The 17473-nt window shown below is 38.1% G+C and overlaps 2 protein-coding genes across 4 annotated transcripts in view; one reads left to right on the top strand and one right to left on the bottom strand.

Annotated features, from left to right (window-relative positions):
* Nucleotides 1–324: 324 nt before the first annotated feature.
* Nucleotides 325–6347, bottom strand: LOC122075302. 2 transcript variants are annotated; one of them, XM_042640276.1, is made up of 6 exons: nucleotides 5854–6347; nucleotides 4211–4301; nucleotides 3722–3891; nucleotides 1764–1791; nucleotides 1420–1528; nucleotides 325–743 (listed from the first exon to the last, which is right to left on the bottom strand). In XM_042640276.1, the coding sequence occupies exons 1-6, from the start codon at nucleotides 6100–6102 to the stop codon at nucleotides 662–664; spliced, it is 729 nt and encodes a 242-aa protein (XP_042496210.1). In that variant the 5' UTR covers nucleotides 6103–6347; the 3' UTR covers nucleotides 325–661. The 2 variants fall into 2 exon arrangements, with proteins under 2 accessions (XP_042496210.1, XP_042496209.1); XM_042640275.1 differs by having other exon boundaries at nucleotides 3722–3894; nucleotides 5854–6343.
* A 1510-nt stretch (nucleotides 6348–7857) lies between these two features.
* Nucleotides 7858–17473, top strand: part of LOC122076855 (rho GTPase-activating protein 7-like) — a 42937-nt gene continuing 33321 nt past the window's right edge. Inside the window, exons 1-7 of one of the 2 annotated variants that reach the window (XM_042642453.1) lie at nucleotides 7858–8083; nucleotides 8245–8340; nucleotides 8501–8575; nucleotides 9353–9389; nucleotides 10551–10627; nucleotides 11587–11657; nucleotides 11778–11856. In XM_042642453.1, coding sequence (XP_042498387.1) covers nucleotides 8311–8340; nucleotides 8501–8575; nucleotides 9353–9389; nucleotides 10551–10627; nucleotides 11587–11657; nucleotides 11778–11856 — 369 coding nt within the window. In that variant the 5' untranslated portion in view covers nucleotides 7858–8083; nucleotides 8245–8310. The remainder of the gene's footprint in view (nucleotides 8084–8244; nucleotides 8341–8500; nucleotides 8576–9352; nucleotides 9390–10550; nucleotides 10628–11586; nucleotides 11658–11777; nucleotides 11857–17473) is intronic. The other variant, XM_042642452.1, reaches the window with a different exon arrangement.

The raw sequence follows: 17473 nt of genomic DNA, 5'->3' as shown, positions 1-17473 counted from the left end.
ATACGATAAGAAATTTAAACAACTTATACCAATCAAGTTAGGTAATAATTACAAAAATCCCTTTTTAAGTTCGATAATTTTCACTTCCCATCTCTTCAATTTCCCCTACAACCAATAAAGGCAAAGGGTTTGGGCCATTCCCGATAGTCCGGATCCCCTATTGGGGGAGAGGAGTTGCTCTCCCCCTGTGCAGTCCGTGAGATAACGAACTCTGCCAGAAGTGGGTAACCCTTTTCCAGAAACGAAGGATATGACGGTATGACTAAGGTACTGGAGTAGCATAAGATGGACACACTTCAGAGAACCTCAGGAGTGAAATGCAACTTAAGCCAAAATATAGTAATTTATTGCATATATGGATCCTTGTAACATGTTAAGACTTGCAAGAAAGCATGCAACTGTTTGAACAAACCGTCTATGGAACCCCATTTAGGAGATCCAATACACATTTCAAATAAATTCAATTAGATGATTCTAGTCTTCCACGACGACAAAAGGAACTGCTTCTAGAATTGAAAATATATACATCGTAACAATAACATTGAGCAACCGATTAATTTGTATCACAAAATTATCATGTTACAAATCTCGTGGAACTCCATGTGAGCAACATTGAACAGCAAATCCCAAGCTTCTGACCTTCATCGTAGCAACAGTGAATTCACAAAAGCCTTGATATAACACGGCACGAAGTCCTAAAGGCCGCAGAAGCCGCCCTAAATAGTGCTGGGTTTTGGTATATCCTGTTAAATGCAAGCACATGCAAAAGAATGTCGATATCAGTAGAAACCTAAGGAATTTTAGGGAAAAATTAAGCATAAATTTGAGAGCAGGATCTCACTGTTCAAATAAGAGCTCTTTTTTTTTTTGGGGGGGGGGAGTGGGGTGGTGGGGATGTACTTTGTCAATGATGTTAGGAAGAACCCGTGAAAGACAAATAACATATCAATTGACTGTTAAAATAATTTCAGAGCTCCATTGATCTAGACAGACTGCAATCTACTAGAACGTATGAAAAGAGCCCCTAGCACTACTCTGCCCCATGGATGGCAAGGGTGAAAAAGGCATTTGGGTGATTGGAGATTCTCCAGGATACACAATGGACACAGTATCTAGACATTCTCCAGAAGTTCAGTTTCTCCCCCCCATTCGAGTTTCGATCTGTTTTTCCATTTCTATGTGGGTAGCTGTGGACAAGAGAATTGGGTAAGGGGTGGCCAAAGAAAGTTTTCACTTGATAGATTTCCATACCAAGTCTCAATCCAATCAAGTCCGTAGAGTCTATTTGTGCTAAAGATGGATAACTAAAGCTTCATTTAGTTAGAAGTGAAGTGTAGTATTCCACTGATAAATCAATGAAATGAAATTAATGAAAATGGGCCCGAACAAAAATAGCCAAAAATGAAGTAAAATCAATACCCAATGGCGGTTGCACTCCAGGATGCCACATTATAAAGAACTTTGCTTCCATCCCATGCCCTTCTGAGTTTTCCTTTTGTCTTTTTTACAGAGAATGTTTTGCTGAGAGCTAAAAAACAAAGCAAAAGGGATGTCAGAAAACTTTCCCAACAAATCCTGTCCTTTTTCCAATCAAATATCTATCCATCTTGAACTCTGAAAAAATAGTATACCAACCAAAATACAAAACAGAGAGGAATGAAATGAAAACCAACTACATGGATTTTCATATTACTTTCTCATTGGAACATAAAAGGCAACATTGTTACAACGTAGCCGTCACAAAACAAGGTAGGCAAACTAACCTTCTTGGAGTTGATTTGGAGTTAAATCCTGCAAAACAAAGGTGCAATCTGTCAAATCCACACAAACATATCTCTTCTGACAGAAATTTGAATTAACTCCTCAGCTAGTTCATTAAAGAGAGCACTGGCGAGCTCTGGAACCAATCTGCACTAACAGAGAATGACAACGAATTGTACGTGTAAGTAAACCTATGCTACACATGCACAGACCACATATTTAATATTAAATAGCAGACTTCAAGAATTTTGAAAAAGGAGGAAAATTGATTGCGGTTAAAGGGCAAATCCAGAAAGTGAAATAATACAATTGCAGAGGAAGATCCCATTCACACACATATATATATATATATATATATATGTATATATATACACACGTATAATCATTAAGCATCAAAGTTACCTCTTTACGACAGGCGATATCAAAGTAATTACGACCGCTTAACCCAAAAGCTAGAGCTGTTAAGGGTTGCAATAATGTATATCAACACAACAACATCCCCCCCACATGTGCAGGCCCACACACACACGCAGCTCTGCACATGTGGTGTCACCAAGGCATAAATTGTAGGGGCATAAAAAACACATAATACAAACCTTGCAATTACCAGGGATCAAAAACCCGACCTCCAGGCTCTGATACCATATTACTCTAGCTTATCCCAAAAGCTCAAGCTGACAGAACTATTAAGGGCTACAACAATGTAGATCAACACACAACAACAGAAGTGATTACTGAGAATCTATGATAACTGAATTATTCTAAACAAGTAAGCTAAGGCCAAATAGTATGATACAGATACTGCCACATAGTACTACATGAATACTTTTACAGTACAGGTTCTCATTCCCAACGATAGATTTTGCAATTCTGCTCCTCCCAAATACCATGGAGCCCTATCACTACACATCTGCATGGATGATTGCCCTCATTTGTGATAATCCATTCCAAACTGAAAAGCATGAAAAAGTGGCACCAAACCCACTTTTCAAACTAGCAATGGCTGAATATATGGTTAACAGATCCTCTTTTTCTCTGCCCAAGGTCTAAACAGGAAAACATGGGGAAGGAGGTACAAACTTTTCCTCCCCTCTCGAGCATGTGATAAGCTGCAATTTTTAATGGCCAATCTCCCTAAGCTTTGGAGCAGCAAAGATTTCAAGATTAGCATATGTGGTAAGTAGTGTCTGTGAATAGGGAGAGCTTAAGGCCAACAAAGAAATGGATCATGGATGAGAACTCACAATATGGTATGGATGACTATGTACAGATGTCCTGAACCAAAGGAGAAGCTAAATTTGTGACATGGAATGCGCCACCATCCCCTTCCCAAAAGTATCTACAGAAGTCTGGTTCCAAGCCTAAGAAGGAAAAGGAAATGGAAACACAATTGGCAACAGGCATATATGTGGTGAGATATGGAAATTGGTGGAGATCCAGAACTCATTGGGCTCTATGCCTCCGGTGTGGGGGAATTCCCCACATCACACCAATCATAGTGCGGGAAATGGTTTCATTCAGAAAGAGGCCCACATGGTGTCTGAGGGGAGAGTGAGGGGAGAGTCATTGCGGGACCCATGGGTCATTATGTGAGATGGTGTGATAAGAAATCTCCACATCACCTGCGTGGGGATCCTTTTCCTTTTGATTAATACAAACCTTCTATACAACATTCTTTGGTTTCCCACAAAACTTTGTTGCAGGAAATGAAAATATGACTGATCACCAATGTGCTACATAAACTAGATATTCACAGACCAGAGCAATGTAGCAGAATCCAACTTACAAACTATTGAGCCAAGCACACAGTGGACCTATACCATTTTTTATCTAATTGAGGAAAAATGATTCGCATAACAAAAACATAAACTTCATGAAAAGAATGAAGATTTGAACATACTAAGATGATTAGCATAACAAAGATATAAACTTCAAGAAAATAAGGGAGATTTGAACATACTTTTGTTTCCTTTAGAGATAGCAAATACGCAGCCATGAAAGATGCAATGCCATCCACTATATCATCTTGTCCAACTAGAACATAACCTTCTGGGTCCGTCTCAATATCAGATTCCAAATTTGCACCATCCCATAAATCATTTGCACTGACCATGTCCCAAGAGCTACCTTCTTCTGTTGCCAAATAACTTTGTCAGCATTTTGAAATCATGATATTGCATTGCATACATCAATATCAACTTGTTTGGGGGGGGGGTCAACACATATATAAACTTTGTTAGCACTTTGAGATCATGATATTGCATTCCATACATTGATCTGACAATATCAAAAGGGGATCGGGGGAACAAAATATGAGAAAACTAACTAAAAAATAAAAGTGGAGGGGGAGGTTGCTATGATCATTTTTTCAGAAAATTATTGAGGCAGTTGTCCAAAAGGATTAAACAAAAATGGTACAACCACTGGGAGAAGTGATTTGGCTGCATACCTGCCATATTTTGTGGTACTGACACCTGGACATTCTCTAGCTTCTGAAGGAAGTTAGGTGATTCAACTCTAGATTTCAAAAGATCACACAACTGCATAAGAACAAGAGAAGATCTTTACTTTATAAATGTTTAAGCAACTGAAGTGAAGTGTCTACGAGGCTACAAGCTAAAAACTATGGTTATGTGAATTGAAATCTGAAATTTATAGAATGAATACTTATGTAGCAATAACCTCATTGCAACATCTCCCTTGATTAGAAAAACATATAACTTTTTAAATGCTTACATGGTCTGACAAATACACGTTGTCCGACTAGATGCTTGTAAATTTCATATGAAACTATTTCATCATGCTCCATTAACTTTTACCATTGGGCTATTCAGATGGACAGGGAGAATGAAGGAAGGGAGTTCCAATCTGAACGCTGTTGTTCATGAAGTGATGTCAACAGCATACTGGTACAGATTAAACCAGTGTACTGTTGATCTGGTCTCTTAATGCAAACACCGTTAGAGACTTCAACATGTGCTATGTGATTTTGAAGCCTAGTGTCATCAGCACCCTAGTCACGTCGATGAAAATGACACACACACACACACACACACACAGAGATATATATATATATATATATATATGGTAGCAAACACCTTAAATATCCGATGCATGACACTGACTGACTGATGCATGACCTAAATAAATTCTTACTTCTCACGAAGAAAAATTTCATCCCTCATCGGTACTTTTACAGGACTAAACATTAGGCCAGATTCCATAATTCCTAATGGACAGTCAATTCCAGGCACGGTTTTTAAAATTGGAAATCAGATAAGTAATTCGGCCATTTGGATCAGAATCTGCCGTGACCGATCTGTGCCATTCCTGCCAATGTTCCATTTCCAGCTGATTCAGATCTGATTTGGCACTGCCCGATTTGATACCCGGCTCCTTTTCCTGAAACCCTTGATTCCAGGTCTCCAATGTCACATTCTATGTACATATTCCAATCTCTGGTTTCAAAACTTTTGACGTCACAGATGCTAATCGTGTATCACTAATCGTAATCCAAATCCATATTACAGAAACCAATATCAATACCTCCACACAGACTCACCCAGAAAACTACAACCCAGAGTATTCAGAGAGGGTGAAGACTACATTTCCGGGCAATAATTATTTCCCAAAGCAAGTATTAAATTTCAGACAGTATGAATAGAGAAGTTTAACAATCTAAAGTTATGATTCACGATAGATAAAAGGGTATTCTCATCCGTCTCAAAAAAGGAAAACAAAAAACGTAAAACAGAAAAAACAAAAAACAAAAATAAGGGGTCTTCTGATGGGTACAACAACCACATTATTGCAGTACAAAATTCATCCGAAGGGTCCAAAAAGACAAAAATCAAGGTATTTAATATCCCAGATTTTCCACTGCCTATAGGATAAGAACCTGATACACTGAGAAAGAGGCTCGCGCTAGTTTTACCAATATTAACTAAAAACGATGAAAAGTGCCAAATTTAGCACAAAACTAAACCCTACGCTCAAGTGTTCCACAAAATTCATCGGACACAACAAAAATTTAACGTTAATTAAAATTCAACGACAGCATCGAAGAGTAAATCAGGGAAAGGAAGCCCTTGCCTCAGAAGTCTCAGTATCACCACACCGAGACGATAAATCCTGATCAGTCACCTCCCCCGCATCTTCCTCCTCCCCATCAGCGTCGACGCCATCGTCACCAGCGTTCTTTAGCAATTCAAGAGCTCTCTGGCATTGCTCAAGCACATCCTGCAAGTCTTTGGTCTTGACACGCATCTTCTCCCTTCTTCTCCCTTTTGTAGCACCATCGATGGACGACGACGGCTTTGAACCAGAAACCTCAACCTCCATTCCCTACAAAATTTTAAAGAAAAATAACTCCCTTCCCTGTCCCTCAGATTGTCAATCCCAATATCTTCTCCTGCACGAAACGATGGCGTTCTAATGGTGATTTCAAGGCATGATCAATCTGTTATCTCACTGTCTTGCTTCGAAGACTGCGAGCGTCGTCGTTGGTGTTTGCGTCTCTTCCATGGGTTTGCATCACCCAGGAAGTAGTTAAATTATGGAGTCCTAACTCTTAACACTCTCAACTTATTAATCCGTCTAGTAAGTGGAGAAAAGATCATAAAATAATAGTATTTTTTCTTGGTATGATAGGATGATGCATGACCATACATACATATATGCATTCTAATCATCAAGATACTACCTGCTTGGCGCTTGCCCTTTATATTTAGGCAGGGATATCATGATAGTAACTATGATTCTATGATTCTATGATTCTATGATATTACCAAAAATATAAAAAAATTATGATTCTATGGTCCATGTGTAAAATGATACCCACATAAAAAAAAATAAAAAAAGGAAAGAAAGAAAGAATTGATCAATGTGTAAAATACGTCAATGAGTTTTTTATTTTATTATATACATATATATATATATATATAGGATGGTGAAGTGTGAAATTGTAACATTCTTTTAATAGCACTTGTCTTATTTTTTAAAATTATTTAATGGAATATGATGTTTCAAAAAATCATTTAGTTGAGATTCTCTTGACTTGTTAGGTTTTGCCTTTTACCTTTTACTTTCATCTTTCACCCTTCACTTTTATATTTTATTATCTATCTTTCATTTGTCATCTGTTCATCTTCCATTGTTCATCACTCATATATATATATATATATATTTTTTTCATCTCTTCCCCACCCTTTATCTGTTTTAGAATCTAGTTTTTTTTTTTTCTACTTTTTATGTTTTATCCATTTATTCTATTTCATTAGGTTGGGATAAGGCTTATTGTTTTTTATTGTTGTTTTCAAAATTTACAATTTTTTTTTTAATAGAAGCACATGACATGCATGAGTGATTATTTTTTATGAACTTTTTTAATATAACTATTTACTTCAACTCATAGTTGGGATTAAGCACAATATTTATTGAGTAATTAGTATGAATATATATGAAATGTGTGTCAATACCAAAGGAATATTTGATTGAATTAGATTCATTGACAAGGTTGGTACCTTATTAAAAGAAAATTATTGCCCCATCATTGTTCATATCAATTGGTTGTGGATTCAAGTACACCCCACCATCGCTAGTTGGTCCTGCGGAAGTGTTACTTACTGTATGAGGGTTTTTTGGGAGGCTATGATCATTACAATGGAGCCCGCCTCTATCCACATGATAGAGTAAATGCTTTGTGACCTTTGAAACTTAAAACATACAATCTTTATTTTCTTAAGTATATGTCTACCGAGATAAGATTCTTTTCCATAGCCATGGATTAAAGACTGATCTTAGGGTTGAGGTGACAAAATAACATGTGCCCGGTCTCCCAAGTCCCAACCGTTTATATCACTCCAGAGTCTATAGACACCAGAGAGGGGCCGAATCCTTTCATGTTTAACACCCACCACCACAACTCAAAGAATTAAAAAAAAAAAAAAAAAAAAAAAAAAAAAAAAAATCCCAATGCGTTTCGGTTTCCACATACAAAGGTCATCCTTGTATCTTCATTTTTCCGATGACTACGAATTTAGTTATATAACCCTACTTTTCTGCCAAAATTACAACAAAGTGCCACCGACATTTTCATCCTGTACGCAGTTGTCCTCGGACATCTGTACCGTTGCTGGGTAATTACGGCCGCATCCCCGGGGCTCTTTTAAACTCCGTTGCTTGACTAACGGGTTTTCCGTTGGGAAATCTGAGAACCCAAAGGGGGTGAGACGAAGAGTCTCACTTTTTGCATCTTTCCTCTTTCTCTCACATCCCTTTTTCGCTAATTATGCAGTTTCTTTGATTCTAACTCCTCAACAAGGTACATTTCAAGTTGCATTTTTAATTTTCAGTATTTTATTTTTTTTTACAATTATCCATGAATCATAATGATCATATATGAGCGGGAAGAATTCATGCATCAATTTTGCTTATTAGTTATTGTTGCGCTTTGATAGTTGATGTTGATTGATGATAATGCAGGAGTTTGGGTAATGTCGTTGTTGATTCTTGCTCAGTGATCGTCAGGGATGTGATTTGGAATTGGGGATGGTTACCCGAAACGCAGACTCTTCTCAGGTGAGAATGGGGAGGTTCACTAATGGAGGATCATGATTTTTGACCTTTATTTATTTTTTCCTCCCTCAAATTGTGGGTGATGAAGGTGGTTTTATAATGTATGATGATAGAGAGTTTTAATGACAAAGGACAATAACAATGTATGATTTTTGTGTTTCAGGGAGATGGTGGTTTGCCCTCTCCTCCTCCCCCTCGGCCGGAGGCTGATCAGCTGCCTTATCATTCTGGCAATACTGTAATTCATATCTTTTCATTTATTTCTCATTATTGGATCTGCATTATGCACTTAACGTCATCCATTCATGATTTTGGTCCTCACGGGATGGCTTAATTTTCTTTTCGTAAAAGATCTTTTATGCGGTTATGCCAATGTGTTCAACACTGAAATATAATTCTTCATGATTCTGCCGTTTTCATAAAATTTCCCTTTTGTGCTATTTTTAAGCAAGATTGTGGTTGGCAAGACTGTTTTATGTGAGAAAAAACTCCTTTAATGAGTTAAAGCTCATCGGTAAAATTCTACAACTTGGCTATTAATTCATTGAGACGGGAAAAAAACATTTAGTTGGAAACTCCAATTGATATCTGAATTTGGAAACTTTTTGCTCTCTATTTGAACCCAATGAGAACATAAACTCCTTAGTGTCTGAGTTCTCCATCGGTGGAAGAGACCTGAGTTTTGTTCAACTAGTGTTTTGATCTTAGTTGTGTGTGAATGTTTGAATTGGAACATTTACATGTTCATTGTGGTATCCTCGACTATATTTGGTTTGGTACTTGCTTAGTCTTATGGGAGTATAATTCAGTTATTCAAGTTTCGATGTCCAAACAATTTGTACAATAATTTAGCTGGCCTATAACAATGATTTGCATTACCTCGTTGTTTATTCTAGATCTCATGCTAGGTTAGTCAGGCAATTGTTTAAGTGGCAGTTCATTTTCTTGTTTTCATTTCATCCATTTATTGAAAATCTTAAAACTCCTTTATCTTGAACTTTATATTTGAACGCAGGTTTTTAAGAGCGGGCCACTTTTCATTTCGTCAAAAGGTGTGTTTTGTCCCCCATCTCCCACCGCTTGCACAAGATAAAACACAAGACAATACTTTGTGGTTTATTGGTCTTTTGATGCTTAAAATGTTTGGGTAATAACTCTTTCTTCAGTGTTCATGGTTTTCATAATATTCTTCTCCCAATCTCTGGGTAACCAATCAGAATATACATGTTTCCAGCATTTTCGAATGTCAAATCTCAGTTATAAGCTGTTACATTGAAATTTTGTGGAACACTCTTCCTGGAATCTGGAAATTTTTGGACATTAACATGGTTAAATTTAGTCATTTTAGTTCATTGATGCAATATTAGTAGATTAACGGTGCATGTGGTTGTGCTCCTTAAACATGATCTGCCAATGTATGGACATATTCTGTGCTGACCATGTGACCAAACCAATCTTAATTAATTTCTCTATGTATGAGTGCAACATAGCTGATATGTGGTAGTTAACATACTTTTTATTTTCTCTACCAAATATATATCTATATATTTTATGCCTTATTACCCTTCGAAGAAAAACCACCAGATTTTGAAGAACTTGGATAATACTATTAATTCTGAAGGTTTCTTCTGAGTTGAGGACTCAAGGTAGGCCGAGGAGTTGCAAAGTAGAAGTGATCTATTGTAAAAGCAGTCTTTGATCGTATTCAAGTCTTTCAGGGAAGGCTGAACTAGAAGTAGTTCTGTAGCAGCTAATCTTACAGCCTTTTACTCCTAAACGACCGGCTAAATTGATTCCTTCTTCCAAGTTGATCCATCTGACTCATGACATCAGCTAAATAAAAATGGTTAAAATTTAAAATACTTTAAGGTTGTTTCCCAAAAGATCCCCTTAGGACTGTTGGAAGTGGAAAAGGTTTTGAAATCTCGCTGGTGCCTAATTATTTATGCCCAGAGACTAGTTTGGATCTATGTGAGAAGACTGAGGATGTTTGTGGTGCTATATAATTTTTGTTTCATGTAGGCAAGCAATGTTTTCTATGTTAATCTATAACTTATTCATAGTTGCAACTTGCAAGATATTTTCACCCTTTTTGTTGAAGAAAAAATTGACAACTTGCTAACCATTTTTTAAATTCAATCTCAATGTTTTTAGTAATGTCAGTCAAATACGTGGCTTATCTGAATTTAATATTGTGCAATTTACCATTGTAGGAATAGGATGGACATCATGGAAGAAAAGATGGTTTATTTTAACTCGTTCATCATTGGTCTTCTTCAGAAGTGATCCAGTATGTGATTGTGTTTCTTTTACGTTTTCCCACCTTTTAGTTTTCTTTAATCTCTTTGTTTGTAGATATTACAAAATTGAAGAAATTTTTCTTGAGAAATATTTATTTGATACTTCGTAGTTTCAACTCTCTGTGCTCTCTCTAGCATTAGGTCCTAAATTGTGATGCTCATTCACCTTTATGATTATGTGCTGCTCACCTTGAACTGAAATATCATAGCACATGTGTTAAGATATAAGTCACGGTTGGGGGTGTGTCCCGATGTGATACCTAGTTAGGCTAGATTTTTATTTCCTAATTAGCGTAGGACTCATATTTTCTATTTTCTTGCTGTACAAGGTACTAATTTCCTTATTTGATTGTAACTCTTTGGCTAATATACAATAACTGTAGGCGGAAGGGGACTGCTAGACATACGATTCTGCAGTGCCTTGCAGTCTCATCCTCTTCTACTCCTCTTCTTCTTCTTCTTCTCTCTTTCTCTCCTCTCTCCAGTTTCTGGTAACAGATCTTGGGTTTGTTACAACCTATGTTCCAATTTAATAGACAATGATTAAATTTTTTTGTACTTGTTACTAACTGATTCTCTTGCTTTATTGAGCAACATCATCAAAAAGTTTTGGCTCTTGTCTCAGTAAATATCATTACTTCTTGCATCAATGAAGGGTGGATCTAATCGTTGAACTGGTGACCCTAGGACCTTGGACCCCTTTCTAGGTTGATTATTGGTCTAGCCTTGACATTGACAATGGCTTAAGCGTTTACTCTTGGTTCATGGTTGATGATTGGTCTAGCCTTGTCATTGACAATGGCTCAAGCATTTACTCTTGGCTCATCTCAAATAGTAGTTCTAGCAATTACTGTTGGCAATGATAGGGCTTTGTTATTTTGAGTAATATTTTTTGCATGAGCAATTATATCGTATGGAAGGTTTCATTTACTGCTGTTTTACTTTCTAGAGTGTTGTTACTCAAAAAAGCAGTGAAGTGAATCTTACCCTCGGTGGTATTGACCTAAACAACTCAGGCAGGTTGGCTTTGCTTCCTGGAATTTCACATTATCTTCTTATGTTGACTTTTTTCTCTTGACTATTACTGTACACTACTTTGTTCTCTCTTGCTAATATTCCCCTTATGTGTTACATTTATAGTGTGGTTGTTAGAGCAGATAAAAAACTCTTGACTGTGCTCTTCCCTGATGGTCGTGATGGGCGAACTTTCACACTCAAGGTGCTTTTACCCTCTTAAATGTATCATTAAAATTTGTTGTAGGAAAATTTTCACACACAATGTCCCTATACGTGCTTTTATTGCAAGGGCTTTCTATTCTTTCTTGCAATTCAATATTTCGACATAGTTAGCTCTGCATTAGTTGCGGTCAATCCATGCAATACTTATTGGCACTAATTGCACTTTATGATTGATGTCAATTTCGCAAGACTAACCATTTGACATATGGACATGTAATCCATTGCCTGCCCAGCATACGTTGGTGGGTATCGATATGCCATATTGTATTAGTATCTTTAAAAGAGTTACCATATGATAGGTTTAAAGCATCGTTCCGTATTGTATCGGTATTGGTGGGTATCGATACAATGCGCAATACCAATACTTTAAACTTTGGAGTACGGTGCACATGTATGGACATACATCATACATGGGATGCATGCCAATAAACATGGGAGGTATATGGTTGACCTTGGGTTGAAATTTGGCATATGGCCTATCCAGATCTTCGCCTGTCTATCCAATGGTTCGGAAGTAGCATTACCCTGACACACGGCATAATTCAGGATCTCGTGGAGAGAAGAAGCCTCTTTACACTCGACCATAGAAAGTTAAAATTGTTTATATATACATAGAATAGTGAGAGAGAACTGCGAGTTCAAGTTAGGTAATATCTAGTAAAGATTAGGAAGAGAATTACTATAAGATCATATAAGTAAAAGAGAAAACTAGAAAGAGAATTACTATATATACATATATATTATATTGTTGTTGGCTTATTTAACAGCTCAAGCTTTTGGGATAAGTGGTTGTAACATAAGGGCAATGGTGGATTAAATTTTTCTATGTTAGTTCACAAAATGAACTACAATGAGTCCACAAAATCTTCTTACTTGAGGACTTCGAGCTTCTTTAAGAAAGAGAGGGGGGCAGGGGGAAGATGGTTGCCCAAAGATTTGAACACATCCATGCATATTTTCAAAAGGACCTAATCAAACCTCGGCATACTTTGTCTAATAGACTCCTCTTCAAGGTCAGAGAAACTAATAAATTTTTCATCTCTCAAACCAATATATCCTGCCGTTTCTCCAGAGCTTACAGTTCCACCAGTGACTCCCGAAGCAAGACATCAAGTTTCTCCCGATCCCTCCATATTCTCATTCGATTCGAATAAGGAATATTGAAGAATGGTGCGTCGTAGAATGTTATAAGGAATTAATGCTGCAGTGGCAATCCTTGTCTAGTGGAAACACTTCCAGAATCTCCTAGGGTTTGCCTGCATCATGCTAATGAGAAAAAGAAGAAACTCCAACCACTTGAGCACCACAATATTGAAAAGATCACTAAAATCCTAACTAGATGCTTATGTACATGACACATATTGATCCTATATTCTAATGTGAATAAGATAGTTGATCATCAAGTTTTTGTCCAATAGCAATTTTTAGATCAATGCTACTCATGAATTGATTGGTGTTGGGTGGGGTAATGACTTGTGTCAAATATGACACTAACCCTCTTATTTATAATAACGGAGAGAAAGTTCCAGAATATTACAAGGACCATTAAACCCCTTAAGGACCTAATGACTCATTTGGAATCTGACATTTTTCCTAAAACCCATTATTACAACACTCCCCCTCAAGTTGGTGCATAGATATCACATATGCCTAACTTGTAGATAATATGATGAAATATCTTACTATTAAGACCTTTAGTAAATACATCAACCATTTGTTCACTACTTGGAACAAAAGGCACAGTAGACCCATATCCAGCTTCTCTTTGATGAAGTGTCAATCGATCTCCACATGTTGGATAGAGTTGTGAGCAATACTAGTGGCAGATTTACTATCACAAAGAGCTTCATAGGAAGGGTGGTAGAGAGCCAAATCTGTGAGAAGACCATGAAGCCATAAAAGCTCAAAAATGCCATGAGCCATAGCACGAAACTCTGCTTCAGCACTTAAATGGGGCAACTACGGCTTGCTTCTTACTCTGCCATGTAATAAGGTTACCACCAACAAAGGTTCGATAACCAGCAGTAGACCTACGGTCATTAGGGGAACCTGCCCAATCAACATCCGTGAAGGCCTCCACTCTAAGGTGATCATGAGGAGAAAAAAGAATGCCACATCTTGGGGGTAAATTTCAAGTAGCAAAGAATATGTAGCATAACTTCTATATAAGTCGAGTAGGGATCATGCATATACTGACTAACCAGACTGACGGTAAATGCTATGTCAAGGGTGTATGAGAAAGATAGATCAGGCTCCCCACTAATCTCTGATATCTCCACTTATCCATAGAGTCATCTTTCTTGCTACTCAGGTGACCGTTAGCTTCAGTAGGAGTCTCTGTTAGCTTACTCCTTAACATGCCTGTCTCAGAAAGAAGGACAAGCACATACTTCTGCGGAGACAAGTAGATCCCATGAGAAGACCTAACAAGTGGCAACTTCAATGCCAAGGAGTTAACGAAGCTATCTTAAGGTAAGATATATTTGCCAAGATCATCACCAGTAATAACAATATCATCTAGATTGACTATCAAGAGAGCAATATCCCACCAGATCTCTCGATAAATAGAGTGTGGTCGGCATTGCTTTACGAGTAGCCTCTAGTAATCATAGCCTTGTGGAAACACTTGATCCAAGCATGGGGGGATTGCTTTAACCCATACAATGCATGCTTCAGCTTGCATACCTTCCCTTGGGTTTTAGAGCAAGTGAACCCAGGATGAATGTCCGTATACACTTCCTCCTCAAGTAACCTAATAAGAAACGTAATCTTCATATATAACTATTGGAGATCCCAATCTTAGTTAGTGGCACAAGCTAAGATAATACGAATTTTGTTCATCTTAGTAACTAGAAAAAACGTTTCCTAGTATTCAATCCCATCGGTCTAAGTGAAGCCTTTGGCAATAAGTCTGGCATTGTATCGATCCATTGTACCATTAGCCTTCTGTTTCACTGTGAAGACCCACTTATAACCACACTAGATCCTATGGTTCATTCTTCTTTAGAGCCTGCATCTCTTCAATCATAGCTACCTACCATTGTGAGTTTGCACTCGCTTCCTGCTAGGTATTAAGAATAGACACAGGATATAGAAGAAAAAAATTATAGTAGGAAGGAGAAAGTGAGTCATAAGGAAAAATTTTAGCAATATAATATAAAGTATAAGACCTAATGTCTTTACGAACAACAATAGGCGACTCAAGAGACAGATCAACAGAAGGAGAAGGAGAATTACTTGGGTCCAAGTGGACAAGATCAGGCTCGAGAGGAGACAACAGGCATGGTAGGGTAGATGCTGGATATGTAGTGGTTTGAGTCTACTTTCTGCAACTATATACACGCATCTCTGGCCGAGGCGTAGTAGGAATATCACTCTCCCCTTGAAACGGGATACCGGTAAGGATAACAAGTTCAAGAGGTGACTCATCTTCTACAATGGAAGGAGGTTCCCCCTGAAGAGGTGCCACAGTGTAGTATGACACAGATTCGCGAAAGACAACATCTATAGTCACAAACCAAATCCAAGTAGGAAGATGAAAACATTGATAGCCTTTCTGAGTAGGAGCATACCCAAGAAAAATACTCCAGAGACTATGAGGATGATGATCGCGAGCATAGTAGACACTGCTGAATACCTAGAGAGGAATAGGAAAAGCAGCGGAATCCTAAAGGAGATCCAAAGGGGAGCGGAAGGAATGAACTTAAGAAGGAATTCGGTTGATTAGAAAGGCAACAATGAGAATTATGTCATTCTATTATTGGGGACATGCATCTCAAAGATAAAAGAGCATGCTACCTCACAAAGGTGGTAATTCCTCGCCTTAGCAACCCCATTTTGTGCCGGGGATATCTATACAACTAGTCTGATGGATCATCCTATAAGCGAAAAGCTAGGCCTGAAAGGACCCTTCGAAGTATTCACGACCTTTATCTCTTTGAAGGATATTTACGGTAGCAAAAAACTGAGTCGGAACCATGTGTTTGTCAATGGTTATCGATGGTTTATCTCTTTTATTTATTATTATTATTCTCGAACCACTTGGATTTATATGATGCGAACCATGGGCGAGACCTTGGTTCAAAACAGAGTAAGTGGCACTTTTATTTTCAAAACTGAATAAGTGTTCCGAGTTTATTTGGCCAATACAGATGCCTCACAAAATAACTGACTCAAGTTACAATTTTAAAGGAAAAAATCTAGCTAAAGTCCCTAAAGGAGGATGTCCCAACCGACGATGCCACTGTAGTATCTTAGAGATGGGAGGTGATGTAGAGGATGTATGAAGAGCCTGACCAAAGACCAATGCCGAGTCATCATCAAGCAGATATAGACTACCACGCACCCTACTAGATCCAATTGTTGCCCCTGTCACTAGATCCTAAAAAACATAATGAGAAAGGAAAAATGTGGCTTTGCAATTAAGATTGCCAATAGATAATAGGTTAGTAGGAAAAGAGGGAACATGCAATACAGTAGAAAGGGCTAAAAAAGGAGTACAACTAATAGAGCCTTTTCCCAAAATAGTGGAATAAGTCCCATTAGTCAACTTGACCTTACCATTATCAGGATTAGTAGTGTACTGGGAGAAAAGAGAAAAGCAACCTGTATATGATCGGAAGCCCCAGAGTTTATTATCCAAGGGGTAGAAGGGACAGACATACTATGACCACAAAAAGAGATACCTGAGCCAGAATGGGTGGAATGAGCAGAGCTCGTAGTAGCAGGTGCAGGACAGTTCGGACGTGTCACAAGGCATCGGATGGGAGTGAGGTCACTAGATGATAGTGATGCTACAAAGATGCTAAGAGTAGAGTTAGAGTTTGGGACATCAATATAATTGGCCTGACTAGTAGTACTGGCATGGCCCTTCCCTCATCCTTTGCTAGATGTATTTGTTGGACGACCATGAAGCTTCCAATAGTGCTCCTTGGTGTGACGCTCCTTCCTGTAGTAATCGTCTTCACTGGAGGTCTGGTAGAGGAGCCACAAGTTGTGGGGCTATGCTGAGGGACTGAGTGCCAGAGACAAGTACAGATCTCTCAGTGGGAGTAGCAATAGGCTATGGAAGCATAGTGGTATGACGGCTGTCCTTAAGTTGGATCACAACATAAACTTGATCCAAGGTAGGAAAGGGAATACTTAGAACCTGGGACCATGGATGATCAAACTCCACAATCAGACATACCAAGAAGTCATAGACCTGGATCTTGTCCTCTCATTTCTAAAAATCGGTGACATCTGTAGGGTGGAAGTAGTATACTCCTCAGAGAAGTCTAGCTCAGTCTATAGTGCGCCGCAACTAACAATAGTATTTTGACAGTGTGAGCCCTCTTTGCCTCAAGTTATTTACCTTTTGGTGTAATTCGAAGATCTGAGCATCATTTCCCGCCTGGGAATAGATATCCTGGACAGACTTCTAAATCTTTGCAGTAGAGTCAAGAAGGAGATAGCCACGTGAAAGTTATGGTTGCATGGAGTTGACGAGGAAGGTCATAACCAAAGAGTTAGCACATTCCAACTTGTCAATCCCATGACCGGCGGTCTGTCACTTCGAGGTTCTAGTAAGGTACCCGCAATAGCCACGGGACATGATG

This window comes from Macadamia integrifolia, chromosome 4 (assembly GCF_013358625.1).
Source record: "Macadamia integrifolia cultivar HAES 741 chromosome 4, SCU_Mint_v3, whole genome shotgun sequence".
Taxonomy (NCBI): Eukaryota; Viridiplantae; Streptophyta; class Magnoliopsida; order Proteales; family Proteaceae; genus Macadamia; species Macadamia integrifolia.
Note: the sequence above shows the minus strand (reverse complement) of the source record. Positions and strands in the feature narration are given on the sequence as shown.

Coding starts and splice junctions, on each gene's coding strand:
- LOC122075302 (XM_042640275.1), bottom strand. CDS start 6,102: ATGGAGGTTGAGGTTTCTGGTTCAAAGCCGTCGTCGTCCATCGATGGT. Junction 3,895..4,210: donor AGTACCACAAAATATGGCAG/GTATGCAGCCAA, acceptor ATTTGGCAACAG/AAGAAGGTAGCTCTTGGGAC. Junction 744..1,419: donor TGGAGTGCAACCGCCATTGG/GTATTGATTTTA, acceptor TGCATTTAACAG/GATATACCAAAACCCAGCAC.